Source organism: Pristiophorus japonicus, chromosome 8 (assembly GCF_044704955.1).
Source record: "Pristiophorus japonicus isolate sPriJap1 chromosome 8, sPriJap1.hap1, whole genome shotgun sequence".
NCBI lineage: Eukaryota > Metazoa > Chordata > Chondrichthyes > Pristiophoridae > Pristiophorus > Pristiophorus japonicus.
In genome coordinates this window covers 219,721,873-219,740,925 of record NC_091984.1, presented here as the reverse complement: position 1 = coordinate 219,740,925, position 19,053 = coordinate 219,721,873, and the positions used below count along the sequence as shown (strand labels likewise).

Genomic DNA, 19,053 nt, shown 5'->3' with positions numbered 1-19,053 from the left:
TATTGTCCATACCCCATAACTTCAGAATTAATCGTGTCATTTCCAATTTAAATAATGCCAGACATTTCATCCTGAATTTTGAACTACAGCCTCAAAAGCAAACAATCTCAAAATGTTAGCTGCAGTCTGAAACTGACTAGCACAGTCCAATTTCCGGATCAAACAATTAAACTCTAAATGACCTTCAAAGCCCAGCAATCAGACTGTGTGCCCTTACAAGGAGACAACTCCACCTTAGCAGAATGGTACCTTCCCTATTAAGTGGCACAACACTTCTGTCATTATAAAACATCACATGACTTACCACGCTCAATGTCACAAAGACCTTCTAGTATTAGCTATGAGTGCTACACTTTGTACAAAACACAAAATCAGAACTGATCGTATTATTTACTGCTTTTAAAAAAATCTTTAAATAACCAGGAGAGGAAACCAAGGCGCTGCATATCTAGAGAAACTCTGACAATATTTAGCCTCTCATAAGAACATAAGAAATAGGAACAGGAGTAGGCCATACAGCCCCTCGAGCCTGCTCCGCTATTCAATAAGATCATGGCTGATCTGATCATGGACTCAGCTCCACTTCCCTGCCCGCTCCCCATAACCCCTTAACTCCTTATTGTTTAACTGTCTATTTCTGTCTTAAATTTATTCAATGTCCCAGCTTCCACAGCTCTCTGAGGCAGCAAATTCCACACATTTACAACCCTCAGAGAAGAAATTTCTCATCTGTTTTAAATGGGCGGCCCCTTAATCCAATATAATGACCCCTAGTTCTAGTCTCACCTATCAGTGGAAACATCCTCGCTGCATCCACCTTGTCAAGCCCCCTCATAATCTTATACGTTTCGATAAGATCACCTCTCATTCTTCTGAATTCCAACCTACTCAACCTTTCTTCATAAGTCAACCCCCTCATCTCCGGAATCAACCGAGTGAACCTTCTCGGATCTGCCTCCAAAAAGCAAGATATCCTTTTGTAAATATGGAAACCAAAACTGCACGCAGTATTCCAGGTGTGGCCTCACCAATACCCTGTACAGCTGTAGCAAGACTTCCCTTCTTTTATACTCCATCCCCTTTGCAAGAAAGGCCAAGATTCCATTGGCCTTCCTGATCACCTGCTGCACCTGCATACAATCCTTTTGTGTTTCATGCACAAGTACCCCGAGGTCCCGCTGTACTGCAGCACTTTGCAATCTTTCTTCATTTAAATAACAACTTGCGCTTTGATCTTTTTCTGCCAAGGTGCATGACCTCACACTTTCCGACATTATATTCCATCTGCCAAATTTTTGCCCACTCACTTAGCCTGTCTATGTCCTTTTGCAGATTTTGTACGAGTCCTCCTCACTCATTGCTTTTCCTTCCATCTTTGTATCGTCAGCAAACTTGGCTACGTTACACTCAGTCCCTTCTTCCAAGTCGTTAATATAGATTGCAAATAGTTGGGATCCCAGCACTGATCCCTGCGGCACCCCACTAGTTACTGTTACCAACCAGAGAATGAATCATTTATCCCGACTCTCTGTTTTCTGTCAGCCCCTCAACTGATATCAGGATGTATTTCCCCACAGGGAGTTTTTGAGCAATGTCTTTAAAGGAACAGGCTAACTTAGCATTACAATCTTGCTCCAGACCCCGGTCCATCCGCGAGCAATCCCGTGAAAGATCCATTTGTTATTCAAAATAAACATCTTCTGAAAAAGTTTGCTTCTCTATCTCAAACTGCTCAACATAGACTCCTCTTAAGTATATGCTGCATTTAAACTGTACAACTGTAGGATGGGTTACATATTATATTGCACTTTAGAAATCTAATATTATGGCCACTTACCTTTGCACAGTGAAGCTCCTTGTGTTTCTTGAGCAGTTTGTCAGCTTGCTGTATGGCCATCTTGTTATTGCCATTGTCCAGATAATCTGTGCAAAAGATACAAGTCAATTTTGTGGTCCCACATTATGCGGGGGAAAGGGGTAGAGGGTAAAACATTGCTATTGGAAAATAATGGCATGGAAAACACATGAAGACACAAAAGCACCAAGATTTTTATGAGTGTAACTGAAGTGCTATTGGAAAAAGTACAACATAGAGTTTGTTGGCACCCCGAGGCACCAGCCACATGCAGCTCTTGAGAAGACATAGTGTTTCAATTAGATGCTGAGTCCAACACTCAGAGGATTTGGCAGCAAGCATATAAGAAGTTGACAGACTTCACCAGATCATCTAAGGCCTTATATCAAACATATACAAAGAATGTATAGCATGTGTTTCCTTACTCTCTCACTATCTTATAGCACTTTGAAGGATTACTATGTATGGTGATTATACAGCAGGGTACATTCTGTACCAGCAATGTTTACATGTAACCATTCTGTCAGTCATATCCTTCGAAGGATTCAGCCAGAACAAATCCTTCCATCTCAATGAAACTGCGTGATGTGTGCGCATTTAGTACACCAGCTGCAGGCTCTTATTGCTACTTGGACATGACTATTTGTCTTCCTGATAATCGTAACATCTACCTCGGTTTCAACAACACAACAGGAAGGAGCAAATCCGATCTCACCATCCCCATCTTCGCTGCTTTGATTCTTCCCGAGCAAGTAACATTTCAGTTTACCAAACAAGAGGATGGAAGGTATAGCCCGAGTTAGAGGCTTCCTCCAGCTCAGGAATACCAAAGGCAGCTCACCTTTAAACGGTGACTACCTGCCAGCAGACGCATGACAGCAAACTGGAACAAAGAGGAACTGTTTCCAATGGCTGACGGGTCGATAACCAGAGGGTACAGTTTTAAGGTGACTGGCAAAAGAAAGAGGCGACGTGAGGAAAAACGTTTGTACGCAACGAGTGGTTAGAATTTGGAATGCACTGCCTGACAGGGTGGTGGATAGAGATTCAATAGAAGCCTTCAAAAGTGAATTTGATAAATACTTGGGGAAAAAATTGCAGGGATATGGGGAAGGAGCTGGGGAGTGGGACTAACTGGATTTCGCAGGCACAGACTCGATGGACCGAATGGCCTATTTCTGTGCGGTACTATTCTATGATTCTATATGAGGGAGGGGAATAAATGCCAGACATTGTGCACACGCTCATTTACACCACGTTATATCTAAAAGTAGCTGTTACCCGTTGTCCGTGGGAGCTTGCCAACTGATCATGTTGTGCTGCACAAAATGGACGGAGATCCAACAAGCTTAATCTCCACCCATAATTCTGACCTCACCCCATCGACGTAGTTAGGTGGTGTAAATAAATCAGGAAATTTGTGAAACGCAGAGATCCACTTGGTTTCCGACCACCAGAAGCCCCAAATAAGTAGAGGAAATGAGTGCTCTCACGAGACAGAAAACAGCATACCACTCATCATAGGTGGTCCCTCGAATGAGGATGACTTGCTTCCACAAGAGGTCACAGATGTTTCAATGAGCACCCGATATTCCGATCCTGAACTACAATTGAGGGGGTGGAAAATGCCTGTGCGTGGATTTTTTTTTTTTTTTTAAACGTGTGGTGACCGTTGCACATCAGCCACCACACTAACATCCGCTAGTCATACCTATCCAATGTTACACAGCCAAGGAAGTCCAGAAAATGGTGGTTTGGTGTGTCAAAGAACACAGAACATAGTACGGAAGGTGAATAGGCCATTTAGCTCATTAAGCCTGCTCCATCCACAAAACAGGCATGGGCCTCCTTCCTCCCCTTGTACCACCATCTTGAACACCACTTTAAGGAAAATTAAGTTCCTTCCCCTACCTATCCTGAAATATATTAAGTACTATTAATATCTCTATAAACCCCATTCCCTTTCGCAATAGAAATCAATCCAGATCTCTTTTAGAAAGTAAAATCTGAGTTAACACCAAATGAGCTCCTGACCGAGTCAGAGAAATAGGCCGCAAGAGATTTTATAAAAAGGGGCAAGGGGTTGGAACACAAAATATCCAAATAACAGTCTCCAATGTTTTAGTAGAGGCAGAGAATATGCCCTGACCCAAATAGCTCGTTGGCCCCAAGTTTCCACACGCGGCGAAAAAGGCGCACCTCAGAACTGGGTGCCTGTTTCTCGCGCCGAAAGAAAAACGCGTTGTCTGCTTGGCGTGGCGCACAAGGGGCGGAGCCTACCACTCGCGCCGATTTTGTAAGTAGGAGGGGCGGGTACAATTTAAATGAGGCTTCTTGGTGCCGGCAACCCTGCGCGTGCGCGTTGGAGCGTTCGCGCAGTCTGAAGTAAACATTGGCACTCGGCCATTTTCAAAAGTGCTGCAGAAAAAGTGAAGATTTGTTTCTTGAACCCCTGCAAAGGCTTGTATTTTAATTTTCTTGATATTTCTGTGTGTGAGGGAGTGCTTTTAGCAGCACTGCTGAATAAATCACCTGCTGAAATCAGTGAGTTCAGCTTTTCACTGCTAAACTTGCAGAACCGGTGCCTGCAAATTAAGGACTGTGTGTTTGGAGAAATAAAAGTGCCAATTCAACTTTGCAATGGATCAACGTCCAAGAACAAAGAATTTCCTGCATGAGGAAGTGGAGATATTAGTCAACGTAATTGAGCAGAGATGGCAGGAGCTAGATACCAGCAACAGAGGTCGCATAAAAGTGCCACCAAAAGAAATGAAGAAATGCTGGAAACAAGTTGCAGAAGATTACTGCGCAGTGGTGCATACCAGGAGATCTGGAAGTCAGTGTAAAAAGAAATGGCACGACCTTGGTCAAGTAGTTAGTGTAAGTAATATTTCCCATTTTTAATTTAATCGTAATTGTAACCTGGCTATCTGTATGTCCATCCTTGCAGACTGACACACTCTGTAAAAAGTTATATTTTACTCTTTGCAGAAGAAATTGGCCCACAACAAAAGGGAGGCAACTCGGACAGGAGGAGGCGTGCCCAATCTGCATCCACTGACACCCTTGGAACAAAGGGTAGCTGCTATGATGAGTCGGACATGGAGAAAAGCAATCGGTACAGCACAAGCTGAGCCCGCACGCGAGGAAGAGGGCAAGTCCTGAGAATGCATCATGGCCCTTTAAATCAGCCTGCTGCCTGGCCTGCTATGTGTGAGAGTACTCATGCCACTCACCCGGCCCCCTCCCTTGCTGTTAAGCATTTGGCTGTTCTGAGGTATTTTGCAGAACATGATGATGATGATGATGATGATGATGATGATGATGATGATGATGATGATGATGACGACGACGACGACGCTGCTGCCAACCCTGAGGATCCTGAGGGTACAGAACAAGAACCAGTACAACCAGCTGCGGATGATCCAGACTGGATGATGGCAGCGATGACTGAAATGTCTGCAGGGGAGAGCTTCCAATTTAATGTTTATGAGCCCCCATCAAAGTTTCAACCCCTAGCATAGGTCTTGGTTCCACCTTCCATGGTTTCGCTTCCGATGTTGCGGGTCCCAATGGTGCTGCTGGTATAATGCAGCTTTCTACAGTCAGTGCACTACCGTCCCAGCCTGTGCCTCCCACTCGCATAGGTTCTGGTTCCACCTACTATGGTTTTGATTCCGACGCTTCGGGTCCCAGTGTTGCTGCTGATATCATGGAGCAGTTTACACCCATTCGTCCAACATCCCAGCCCACGGCTCGCACTCGAGTGCTGCCGTCTGCAACACAGAGCATCCCACCATTCCAGCCCGAGCCTCTCCCTCCAGTTCAGCCGTCTGGAACACAGAGCGTCCCACAGTCCCAGCCTGCGGCTTCGTGTAGTGGTGCTGCTTGCAACACCGAGCATCCCACCGTCAGTGCCCGCGCCTCCCAGTGTAGTGGTGCCACGAGGCAGACCAGGCAGAGGAGAAGGAGATTGGAGACACGCTCTCCTGAGATGCAGCGTGCAACAGATGCGGCTCAGGTTGTGGCATTGGGTATGGAGACCAATGAGCTTACCCGATCACTCATCGGTGGCGTCAATGCAGTAGGTGAAGAGTTGACGGGAGAAATAGCAGTAATGACATGGGAACTTAGGGAGGGAATGTCCGAGGGAGTGCAATCGACGGCACAGGCCATCAGGGAGGGCATGCAAATTACGGCACAGGCCATCAGGGAGGGCATGCAAGTGTCGGCACAAGCCGTCAGGGAGGGCATGCAAGTGTCGGCACAGGCCGTCAGGGAGGGCCTGGTTGAGGTAGTTGCTGCAATAAGGGCACACAGCCCAGCCAATCAAATGACACCGCCATGAGGAAGTGAACATTCACTGAGATATGGATGAGACATGGTTGCAGCCTTTCTTTGCTGCTTTTGTTCTTGTTCTTGATGGAGCTGTAGTAGCGTTTTTCAAATTGAAATTGTTTTGTAAGTTTTGTAACTTTACAACTTATAAGGATCTTATGGTTTTTAAGTGATCTTATCGTGTAAATGCGCTCACATTTTTTTGTATCTTATTTAATTTTGCACCTAAAAAGTGATCCTGAAGTGTAAGTGATCTTAGAGTGTAAAATTTGTCACATAGAAAGTGTTTTGTAACTTTTGTAACTTTATAAGTTTATAAGTGATCTTAAAGTTTTTAAGTGATCTTCAAGAGTCATATTAAAAGGTATAGTTTGATACAACAAATATTTTATTAGAGTGACGTTAACTTTTCAATAAAATATTTTTTCATTAAAACTGTTTCATGTTCCATTAACACAACACAACGTAGGAACAACTGCAAAGAATAAACATGTCCATATGCAAAAGTGGTCGCAGAGCCCTCAGGTTTCAGTAGTTGAAGCATTCACGGATGAGCTGCTGGCGCAAGTCTCGAGCAATCGTTAAAGGGGCACGATGGATGGCCCTCCTCCGACCTCGTGCTCCGGCATCAGGCACTTGCATGCTTTCCTGATTGTCGTTATCATCCACATCCTGGTCTTCCGTAATACTATCATCATGCACTGGACCCTCAAGTCGGTCTTCGGGTTCCACTACCAGCTCCTGCTGCCTCATGATGGATAAGTTATGAAGCATGCAGCACACAACAGTGAAGTGACCGACCATCTGAGGAGAGTATTGCAACTGTCCTCCGGAATGGTCCAGGCATCGGCTTCGCTGTTTCAATATGCCAATGGTCCTCTCAATGATGCTGCGCGTCCCAATGTGCGCCATGTTGTATTGACGGTCAGCTTCTGTCCGTGTCACGCGTAGGGGCGTCATGAACCAGGTGGTCAGGCCGTACCCTTTGTCTCCCAGTAGCCAGCTCTGCCCTTCTGGCTGCTGCTCAAACATGTCAGATAGAATGATGTCGTGTAGGATGAACGCATCGTGGGTGCTGCCAGGGTATCTCGCATCGACTGACATGATGCGCTGCTTGTCGTCACACACGAGCTGCACATTGATGGAGTGGGAACCTTTCCTATTTCGGTACTGCTCAGATTCCTCCACAGGTGCTCGCAAGGCTATGTGGATACAATCAATGCAGTCCTGTACCTTTGGGAAGCCGGCAATCCTGAAGAAGCCCACAGCCCTCTCAGAGATCTCTTGTGCGGTCATTGGGAAATTGATTAAGTCATTCCTTCGCGCATAAAGTGCAGCCGTGACCTGGTAAACGCAGGCATATATTGCACGTTGAGAGATGGCACACACATCTCCAGTTGTAGCCTGAAATGATCCCGAGACATAGAAAGAAAGTGCAGCTGTTACCTTCACTTCAACAGACAAGGCAGTTATCCTTCTGCTTCTGGGCTGCAAATCTGTTCTCACCATATCACAGATCTGAGTGACAACTTCTCTGCGAAAACGCAGCCTTTTCACACAATCAGCCTCGCTCATGTCCAGGTATGAGCGCCTGGTTCGATATTGTCAACGTGGGTAAGGTCTCCTGCCCATCAACCTACGGGCTACGACGTTCCTGGTGCGGTGAGCTCTAATCAATTCTCTCCTATGCAGTGAATTGATGGCAAACCATTGCATAATATGTGGTGTTGACAATGCAGCACCCATTCTACAAATTTAAATATAAAACTGTCTATGTGGCTGCCTGTCCCTGTCCAAATGGCCTCAGTCCCCCTCACAGCTCGAAGGCTGCTGCTGTATCTTTGACTGCCGGCCAGCCACTGACGCCGCTGGAATCTCATGGCCGAATGGCCTCAAGTCCGTCCGGGTGCTGCATCTTCGCGGGGAATGAAGGCCTGCCTCAAGCACCGCAGCTCAGCTCAGCTCGAAGGCTGCTTGCTGCCTGCCGCTGCCGTCGATAAACTAACGCCACACCGCTGCCTGAAAGGCCTGCCTGAAGCACTTTCACACAGGTAGGAACATGGTTTATTTAATCTTTTCTTTGCTTATAAATTTTTATTCAGTTTGGATTTATTTGTATAATATTTGTATAAGTATAACTAAGGATTGATTGTAGAATTTAATGACTTCCCTCCACACCCCCCACCTCGTTCCCTACGCCTAATTTGTAACCTGCGCCTGATTTTTTAAAGTGTAGACAAGGTTTTTTCAAGCGTACAAAAATCTTCACTTGCTCCATTATAAGTTAGTTTGGAGTACGTTTGCACTGGAAACTTTCAAATCAGGCGTCAGTGGCCGGACATGCCCCCTTTTGAAAAAAAAATTCAGTTCCAAAGTGAAACCGTTCTACCTGACTAGAACTGCAGAAAACTAAATGTGGAGAATTCCGATTTCTAAGATACTCCGTTCTACACCAGTTGCTCTGAAAAATCAGGAGCAAATCATGTGGAAACTTGGGGCCGTTATTTTTTAATTAAAAAGCTACCCAAAATTCATATAGTTATCTGAAATATTCCCTATCTGGACAGGTATGTGCTCCCAAACTGTTCAGATAAATGGCATCCCAATGTAAACTGGATTTTCTGCAAAACCAGCCACTGCCCCACAAACCTCTAATTCATTTTAAAATAAAATACAGATGGAAAACTTGTCACTACGTCGCTGAGTGACTTCTATGGCCTGCTAAAAGTCCAGACACACTTAACATGGATCAACTTTTTTATGCTTGAGCCCTGATGTCACTGCGAATGCCATGTAACGTCACAGTGTATTATGTATGTGTGTGCTTGTAATCACCGCTCAGGGACAACGCCAAGTAAGGTTACAGCGCTTGCTACTTTCAGTGCTATGTTGGCACTGAAAACAAAAACAATATTAACCTGTCAAATTTTATTCTTAAAAAAAATCTCAGGAACTCCTCCGATGACTCAGTGAGCAACAACACATCTATGACAAATGAACCGCTGGGTGTGGAACAGAGCCACACAAAGCAACGCAGTCCAAGGCTTGATCCATAGTTAGAGCACAAAAACTAGCCCAACACCCTAGATCAAAGGCTCAACATCAGAGATCAAAGGTTCCCAGACTGGGAGGCATGCCGAGGCAACGGGACTAAGAGGCGTCCTGTCACTCCAAGCGGGGTGCCGCAGGCTTGGAAGGGATGGATCGATACTGTTAGCTTTTGGATCCATCAGAGTTGCTTCTGGTGGAATTCCCAAGATAGCGTCTAAACACCTCAAGAAAGGGTCCCCAAATTACAGGGTTGAGGTGGGTCAGGTAGCACAATGGGCCCAACCCCGGATCAGGATTTCTTGTGTCACATAGGTTTTGGCCTTTAAATCCCAAAATTACTGTGCATAGTACCAAAGCATCACTGACCAATGTTTTTAGTACAAAGCATCATGTCAGCGCCCCCATCTCCCGTTCGATAGTTATGAATCAATGGGAGTGTGTTTTGAAGCATAACGTTGGGGATGTTGATCCTAGGGAAGGAACATGTAGACCAGGAGAAAAGAAGAAGAAATACAATCCTTCCTACTTGGACTTGGGACTCACTTCTACTGGTTCTAATGAAAATCCTCGACCGCAATGTGTTGTTTGTGCTGAAGTTCTTGCTCAGAATAGCATGAAACCAAGAAAACTAAAACACTACTTGAAGACTAAACAGCCTGCCCTCAAAGACAAACCGCAAGATTTTTTCCAGTGGTACCCTTGCCAAAGCACTTGGGAACGTAGGCCCCTCAAACCTGTAAATTCAATTTGATCATGGCTGATCTAATTTGCCCGCTTTTGATCCATATCCCTTGATCCCTTACCCAAAGATCTGTCCACTTCAATCTTGATCATTTCAATTGACCCAGCATCCACAGCCTTTGTTGGGAGAGAATTCCACATTTTCACTACATTGTGTGGAAAAATTGCTTCCTGATTTAACTCCTGAATGGTCTAGTTCTAATTTTAAGATTATGCCGCCGTGTTTTGGATTGCTCCACTGGAGGAAATAGCTTCTCTGTATCAAATCCTTTAATCATTTTCACCACCAAAATTAAATCACCCCCCAACCATCTAAACTCAAAGAATACAAGCCAAGTTTATGCAACCTGTCCTCGAAACTTAACCCTTTAAGCTCTGGTATAATTTTGGTGAATATGCACTGTACCCCATCCATGGCCAATATATCCTTCATGAGGTGTGGTGCCCAAAACGAAACGCGGTACCCAAGGCTTTGTACAACTGAAGCGTCACTTTCTCCTCTTTGTGCTCCTGACCCCTTGAGATAAAATTCAACAATCCATTAGCCTGCTTAATTACTTTTTGTACCTGTGCATTGGCTTTTAGGGATGGGTACGCCGGGACACCGAAATCTCTTTGTTCCTCCAGTTCCTAGTCTCTCGCCATGAAGAAAATATTACTTAAAGCATCCTATCTGTCTCACACCAAACAACAAAAAGTGGAAAATCCCATGCAACTGTCAAAATCTTGTACTGCCAGCAGTGATTGAAATGCCATCTACACACACTACATATTGATGAGAGCACTGACTGCATCAGTGCAGCGTCAATGATGATTTTCATTCGTTCAGAGATGAAAGAGGGCATTATATTTTGGCATCCTGTCCCAACAAAAACTTCTGCTGAGGAATTCTTCAAAGTACATGGCAGAAAAACAGAGTGGAATCGTTCTGTTGAGATTTGCACGGTTGGGACAAAAACCATGCACGAGCACAAAAGTGGACTTGTTGCACCACACTGTGTATGGCGCCACTGCTGTACATATAGGGAGGTACTAGCCGCAAAGGTGATGCCAAAAGAGCTGTCAAATGTACTGATTGCTAATGTCAAAGTTGTGAAATTCATAAAAGATCCACCATTGAACTCACACCTCTTCTCTTTTCAGTGTGATGTGAAGAGATCGGATCATTGCACCAGTGACTTCTGCTGCGAACAGAAGCTCGATGGCCATCTCATGTTAAAGTTTTGATGAGGATCTGTGAACTCGGAGGATTTTGATCGACTGAATCATCACCTCCTTGACCAGTGCTTCTCAGTTTTACTCGGCAATTTGGCAGACATATTTGATAGGTTAAATTCATTCGAGCCTTTTTTTTGCAAGGTTAACAACTGCAGAAACAAAACAGCCTTTATTCCAATCCTGACTGTTAAAATGACAGTAGCCCATTCGGCCTGTCAAGGCCGTACCGACTCTCAGCTAGTCCCACTTACCTACTCTTTCCCTATAGCCCTGCAAATTTTTTTTCTTCAGATACTTATCCAACATCCTTTTGAAAGATAAGATTGAATCTGCCTCCACCACCTTTTCAGGTAGTGCATTCCAGAACCCAACCACTCGTCGCGTAAAAATGTTTTTTCTTACATCGCTTTGGTTCTTGTGCCAATCACTTTAAATCTGTGTCCTCTGGTTCTCGACCCTTCTGCCAATGGGAACAGTTTCTGTCCAGACCGCTCATGATTTTGAACACCTCAATCAAATCTCCTCTCAATCTTCTGTTTCAAGGAGAACAACCACAGCTTCTCCAGTCTATCAGCGTAACTGAAGTCCCTCATTCTTGGAATCATTCTCCAAGGCCTTCACATCCTTCCGAAAAAGTGTGGTGCCCAGAATTGGACACAGTGCTCCAGTTGGGGCCAAACCAGTCTTTTATACAGGTCCATCATAATTTCCACACTTTGTACTCTATAGCTCTATTTATGAAGCCCATGATCCTGTAAAGCCTTTTCAACTGCTTTCTCAACCTTCCCTGCCACGTTTAATGATTTGTGCAGATACGCCCAGGTCTGTCTGTTCGTGCACCCTCTTTACGATTGTACCATTTAGTTTATATGTCCTCTCCTCATTCTTTCTACCAAAATGTATCACTCACACTCTTCTGCGTTAAATTTCATCTGCCACATGTCCGCCCATTTCACCAGCCTGTCAATGTCTTCCTGAAGTCCATCACTCGCCTCCTCACTCTTCACTATACTGCCAAGTTTTGTGTTATCTGCAAATTTTGAAATTGTGTCCTGTATATCCATGTCCAAGTCATTAATATACATCAAGAAAAACAGTGGTCCTAGAACAGACCCCTGGGGAACACCAATGTATACCTTCCTCTAGTCCGAAAAACCATTCACCACCATTCTCTGTTTCCTGCCACTTAGCCAATTAAGGGACCATGCTAGAAACTGCAGGTTTGTGAATTTTAGGTGAGAAAAATGGTCAGGCTTGGCTGCGCTGCCTTGCACAGTCAAGCATGCTGGGATTCACTCTCTCGGTTCACACAAGAAGAATGGCACCTGGGGGGAGGTATTAGAGTGTGGCCGATTGCTGTGGAACCATATCCCAGCACGATTTATTTGCTGAGCAAGTGAAGGAAGAAAACAGAGATTCTTTTTAAAACTCAAGTTCTAATACAATAGTCATTAGTATTGCAATGAAGCATGCATTACTTTTCATCATCTGCATGCAGAACATCCAGATAGCAGCTTTCCAACTCAGACTTGTGACTGCAGACAAACATTTTACACTGCATTCCTGACTTAGATATTAGGGCCACGCGCAGACCAAGTGTACTGTTCAGGTTTAACAGGTCCTGTGGTACACAGCAAAAGAAGCCAGCGTTTCATCAGTTGGAACATTAACATGGCACTTTTTAAAATTGAGAGTAGCGATGCAAAACTGTGTACCTCCTACATCTCTTCCATCAATTAGTTAGAACATTATTGGTTGATGGGCTACAACAAAGTCAACCGCTCAGCCTCTCAATCACATTTCTACTATCAGCAAGGGCAGACATCGACGATGAGGTCCAACATCGCCTCCAGTGTGCCAGCGCAGCCTTCGGTTGCCTGCGGAAAAGTGTGTTTGAAGACCAGGACCTCAAATTTGGCACCAAGCTTATGATCTACAGGGCAGTAGTGATACCTGCCCTCCTATATGGCTCAGACGTGAACCATATACAGTGGACACCTCAAAGTGCTGGAGAAGTACCACCAGCGCTGCCTCTGCAAGATCCTGCAAATCCACTGGGAGGATAAATGCACCAATGACAGTGTTCTCGATCAGGCCAACATCCCCAGCATTGAAGCACTGACCACACTCGACCAACTCCGTAGGGCGGTCCACATCGTCCGCATGCCCGACACGAGACTCCCAAAGCAAGCGCTCTACTTGGAATGCCTACACGGTAAGCGAGCCCCAGGTGGGCAGAGGAAACATTTTGAGGACACCCTCAAAGCTCCTTGATGAAGTGCCACATCCCCACCAGCACCTGGGAATCCCTGGCCCAAGACTGCCCTAAGTGGAGGAAGAGCATCCGGGAGGGCGCTGAGCATCTCAAATCTCGTCTGAGAGCACGCAGAAACCAAGCACAGACAGCGGTAAGAGCGTGCGACAAATCAGACTCCCCACCCACCCTTTCCTTCAACGACTGTCCAGTCACCCGAGAACTCACTTTTAGAATGTAAGCAAGTCTTCTTCGATTTCAAGGGACTGCCTATGATGGATGATATTGCACAGCATTGAAGCAAGGGCGCAAGCAACTTCAAAATATCTCTTAAAAATCACACTGGAAATAGAATACCAATACAGTATTTTTTTACAAGATGTTACAATTTTAGCACGTTTCATTCATAAATCAAGGGAAACAACCCAGGCCCCTCTACCTAAAAAAGCATTTTGGTGATTCTCACATGTTAAAGCAAGACAGTTACCCACCTAAAAAGCACAATAAGCCTCAGATCAATGGAAACCAGAAAATCTAGTTATAGTTGTGTATGTATGTATGTGCACTAAAGCGGACAACTTATATTTTACAGAAAGATTTATTCTGAACTGGTTCTGGGAATGAGTCAGTCAGTTTTTTTTGGCAACGGATTTAGTAATTCTTATTTACCATTACAATCTGAAGATGCAGAGAAAGTAACATCTTTTTAGTTAGGCAATCCGAACTGAACTCAATGGCCCTGAAATTCTGGAGTATACATGGACCCGGGAAGGCATCGGAAAAGCCAGTTTACGACGCACAATGCGCATGCGCTAAAAACCGGCTTTTCCGATCTGTCAAGTTTCTGTCAAGAGATTGGGCTATTTGCCATGTTTCCCACATTACAACAGTGACTACACTCCAAGGTACTTCACTGGCTGTAAAGCGCTTTGAGAGGTCCGGTGGTCGTGAAAGGCGCTATATAAATGCAAGTCTTTCTTTCTTTCCACTGGTCCAGAGTTCCTGCTATTCCTCAAATATTGAGTTTCCTTTTAGCATTAGGAGACAGAGGCGCAAGCAGCATGATAGGTGTCGACAAGACTACTTTTTGACAATTAAATGCAGCAATGATTCTCCTCACCCAAAGTCTTCCAGAGATATTATTAGATTATATTTTCCCCTTTAAATACCAAACTGTCAACAGACTCGTTTTTTTGTGACAAAAGAATTCAATCTGAAGACTGATTTGACTCTATTCTTTCTTCATTCTGTAAGCACAACCAAACTGTTATCTCAAACAATGACAGCGACTATATTCTGTATGGGTGGCTGCTTATCCAGGTGAAAGTTCCTGTTAGCTCATTCTTTAGCCACCTGAAACCATTTAAGTTGTTCCTTGTGAAACCTGTCACTTGGACCTCTGCAAACCCACTCTACTGAAAATAAGCCACTTTAAAAACCTGTTCAGTAAACATGGCCAGATGGTATTTCATTTGCAAAAGGAAAATGCACATAATTGCACTGTAAAGTCCTTATGCAGTTTTTGGGACCTTGCTGTGCGCAAATTGGTGCCGCATTTCCCTGCATTACAACAGTAACTGCACAGCTAAAAAAAAAATGTACTGCATTGGCTGTAAAGCTCTGAGGTCATGAAAGATGTTGTATAAATTATTTCTTCTTTATTTCACACAGTGTGAAAATTTAGTTTGATACCTGTTCTAGTCTTTCTCGTGATCTCAAGCTAGAAAATAACTGGTTTAAAATTGTTATTTTGGATCCTGATGGATAAACACTTTGTCTCCGTTCTGCAACCACCCCTGCAGACAGCATGAAAAGATCAGGAGTTCAGTGCATCAGGATATCTTGGTTTTGGACCTGCATTCTTACCAAAGTTAACTTGACTGAAACTTTTCATGTTACTTTCTGTATATGAAGACCTCTCTCAAGTTTGTATCAATTAAATATCAGACAGCAGTCAACCGAAATGACTGATCCATTGCAAGAAACTACCAAACAGCGACATCAAATTTAAACAGTTTCCCTTTTGGCCTTGTGCTGAAACATGCAAAGCTTTCTGTTGCAAGAGGCTGCTTAGCTGCATATCATGGAGCCTAAGTTTCCCAGTAATTTATATATATCTCAAGCTGCAGATACCAACACACTAAGATTTCTGATTTGGGATTTATCCATCAACAATGCAACAGCACTATGAATACCTTTCCAAACCTCCAGGCCCACAAAATTCAAAAAGGGCACATCAGCAAGTAATGAATAATAAAGTGGAGTTGCCTGTGCTTTGTGAGCGACATTAAGAGCTTTGTGGGCTACATTGATGGAGCTTACAAGCCGTATTCCTTCCCGAAAGGACATTTGTGAACCAGTTAGGCATTTATGACAATTCATGGTTACTTTTTACTGCTACCAGCTTTCATTTCCATTTCTTTTTAAAAACTTAATTCAAATTCTCAATATGGCATATTTCTGACCTCAGCCGTTGGGGAAGGATGAGCCAGGACACTTCTCTACAGTGAATGAGAGGTGAGAAAAGAACAAATCACCCTTGCTTGTGACCTGTTACAAAGAGGAGGTGCAGAATCCCAAGAATATTGTCTACTGACAATCACACTACATGCAACAAGTGGGGCAAACATCAGAAACAACAAAATAAAACAAAACTTGCATGGAGGGGGGAAAAAAACATATGTATAACAATTCTTACATACCGACATGAAATGCAACACTGATGAATACAAGCTGCTGCTATGGGGATAGATATAGAGATATAGATATATATAGCATCCACATGCACCAACATATAACATTCATGGATAACAACTAATCGGAGCAGTCCCCTGTTTCATCTCATGTTATGGTAGATCTACATTTGCCTTCAAACATGAGAAGATTCACATCAATTATAGAAAAGTGTTCATTTTATAATCAGTTATTTCCTCAAGACATTTATGCTTGCCCTAGATCCGCTAACCACTACCAGCAACACGAATATCCTGTATTACTCAGCACTTCAAATGCAGCATAATTTATAGCATTGTTCGAAGCAATGACGTTTCCCACAAAAAATTACTAACGCTAACAAAGCAGTTTCAGCAGAAGCTCTCTAAATTACCTAACAGATTACAACAGTAAATTCAAAGAATCAGGAATCCAATTTTTTTGTCAAATATATCTTTCCCCATAGCCCTGCACATTTTTCCTTTTCAAGTATTTATTAAATTCCCTTTTGAAAGTTATTATTGACTCGGCTTCCCTTTCAGGCAATGCGTTCCAGATCATAACTAGCTACATAAAAAAGTGTTTCCTCAAGTTGCCTCAGGTTCCCTTAAATCTATGTCCTCTGGTTACTTATCCATCTGCTACTGAAAAGAAACCCTTCATGATTTTGAACACCTCTATCAAATCCCCCCTTAACCTTCTATGCACCAACGAGAACAACCCTAGTTTTTCTCGTCTCTCCACGTAACAAGTCTTTCATCCCTGGTACCATTCAAGTAAATCTCCTCTGCACCCTCTTAAAGCCTTGACATCCTTTCTAAAATGTGGTGCCCAATATTGGCCACAATACACCAGCTGCGGCCCAACCAGTGCTTTTCTAAAGTTTAGCGTAACTTCCTTGCTTTCATACTCTGCGCTTCTATTTAAAAAGTTACCGTTCCCGTATGACTTTTTAAACACCCTTCTCAAATTGTCCTGCCACCTTCAAAGACTTGTTAATGTATACCCCCTGGTCCCTGCAGCCCCTTTAAAATTCTACCATTTAGTTTATATTGCCTCTCCTCATTCTTCATACCAGAATGGATCACTTCGCCACTTCTCTGCATTAATTTTCATCTGCCATGTGTCTGTCCATTTCACCACAAGAAACTTTTATCAGAGTACTCGATTCTTAAAGGATTCCTAGCACGGTCATTCAAAACAAGAGAATAACCTCAGTCTACATTTTGTCCCAAATTGGTGATCCAGCACTATTTTAAGCCCGCATTTTATCTTAAAATAATTTGCATCCTAGCACAAATTGAGAAAGTCAGAACAAATGTAATAACTTGAAGCTCCATTCTCACAGAACCACGGCTGTTAGATTGAAAAAAATAAGCAAGCACATTGGATCAGCGAAAATGATCAGAAAGTCCCTTGTATCACTGGGTTGCCATACCAGCCGCATATCTACTTAACGTAGAGAAAACAATCTGCCTAAAAGGTTTAACAGAAAATGAATACTATCCACAATAATATTCCTTGTAAACTAATGACCTATTTACGCTCAGATCAGGTTATGATGCACTGTTTTTTAAGAATTAAAAATTCATTTCAAATCGATTAATGTACGACTTAGACTGAAATAAAGTACACCACAGCATCAATGCCAAATATGGGCCCCCTGCAACACCCCCAGTTAAATCAGACATTTCCGGAAAAGCGCTGAGCTCCAGCTGCCGGACAACCTGATTCCAAGACCAAGGACATCTTCAGGCGGCAGAGTAGCAGCAAGATGTGGCTTCTAATCAAACTCCAGGTTTGTTTTGTTTAAAAAAAAGTCAACCAGGCAGTCGTGCAGCCAGAATTTTATCGACACCCGACACCTCAGCCATACAGTCCCTTTCCTCCAAACACCCAGGTCCCCGCCGTGATGGGGAATCAACAGGTTCCAGTGGCAAAGGGGAGGGGAAAAATTCGCTCTGGAAAACAACCACCACTCAATCAATCAACTTCTCCTAAAGACCTTTCTCTTGGAGAAAATGCAATGATAATAAAACGGGAAACCTCATGCTGACGCTAGGCTGCGATGCAACGAGTGGCACTCGGTAGTGCACCGGGCTGCCCCCTGGGTTGTGTAACTCGAACTCGAGGATACATCTGGGGCCTAGCAGTGAGGCGAGCCGGGGTATGAAATAGGCAGCGCCGCCCGGTGTTTCACGCGCGTGAGCTGCCGCTATTTTAGTGTGCGAATGGATGAGGGTTGCCGATGCGAGACGGCGAATCATTCCATTACCATATATCGGACGCAGCCTCCTGTCATTGGGATCCTGCACATGGCTACGAGCCGCCATGATGACTCTCTGTTACTGCACATGTGCAGTCCGACCCAACGCCTCCAGCTACTGCGCATGACTGTTGCTCGACAAACCTCCGGACCTGAACCATGCGTAGTGCTATCCTCATCAGCCAGTGGTCCAACAACAACAACAACAGCAACTTGTATTTATATAGCGCCCTCAACGTAGTAAAGCGTTCCACGGTCTTCCATAGGAGTATTATAAGACAACAACATTTAACACCGAACTACATAAGGAGAAATTAAGGCAGATGACCAAAAGCTTGCATTTGCATTTATATAAGAAACTTTCACGACCACTGGGCGTCTCAGAGCCCCTTACAGCCAAATGAAGTACTTTTGGACCGCACAGCAAGCCTCCCAAAACAGCAATCTGATAATGACCTGATAATCTGTTTTTGTTATGTTGATTGAAGGATAAACATTAGACAACGGGACCATTTCCCACACCTCAGAAGCCTACTGTCAACAAGGGCAGACTGTGATGATGAAGTCCAATGCCTTCAGTGTGCCAGTACAGCCTTCAGTCGCCTGAGGATGAGAGTG

At 44.0% G+C, this 19,053-nt stretch overlaps 1 protein-coding gene across 2 annotated transcripts in view; it reads right to left on the bottom strand.

The window, feature by feature from the left end:
• Positions 1-18,533, bottom strand: part of naa25 (N-alpha-acetyltransferase 25, NatB auxiliary subunit) — a 106,709-nt gene extending 88,176 nt beyond the window's left edge. For both annotated transcript variants that reach the window (XM_070887938.1, XM_070887939.1), the window contains exons 1-2: positions 18,445-18,533; positions 1,838-1,923 (exon numbers count right to left, since the gene is read on the bottom strand). In XM_070887938.1, coding sequence (XP_070744039.1) covers positions 1,838-1,923; positions 18,445-18,502 — 144 coding nt within the window. In that variant the 5' untranslated portion in view covers positions 18,503-18,533. The remainder of the gene's footprint in view (positions 1-1,837; positions 1,924-18,444) is intronic.
• Between the last annotated feature and the right edge of the window lie 520 nt (positions 18,534-19,053).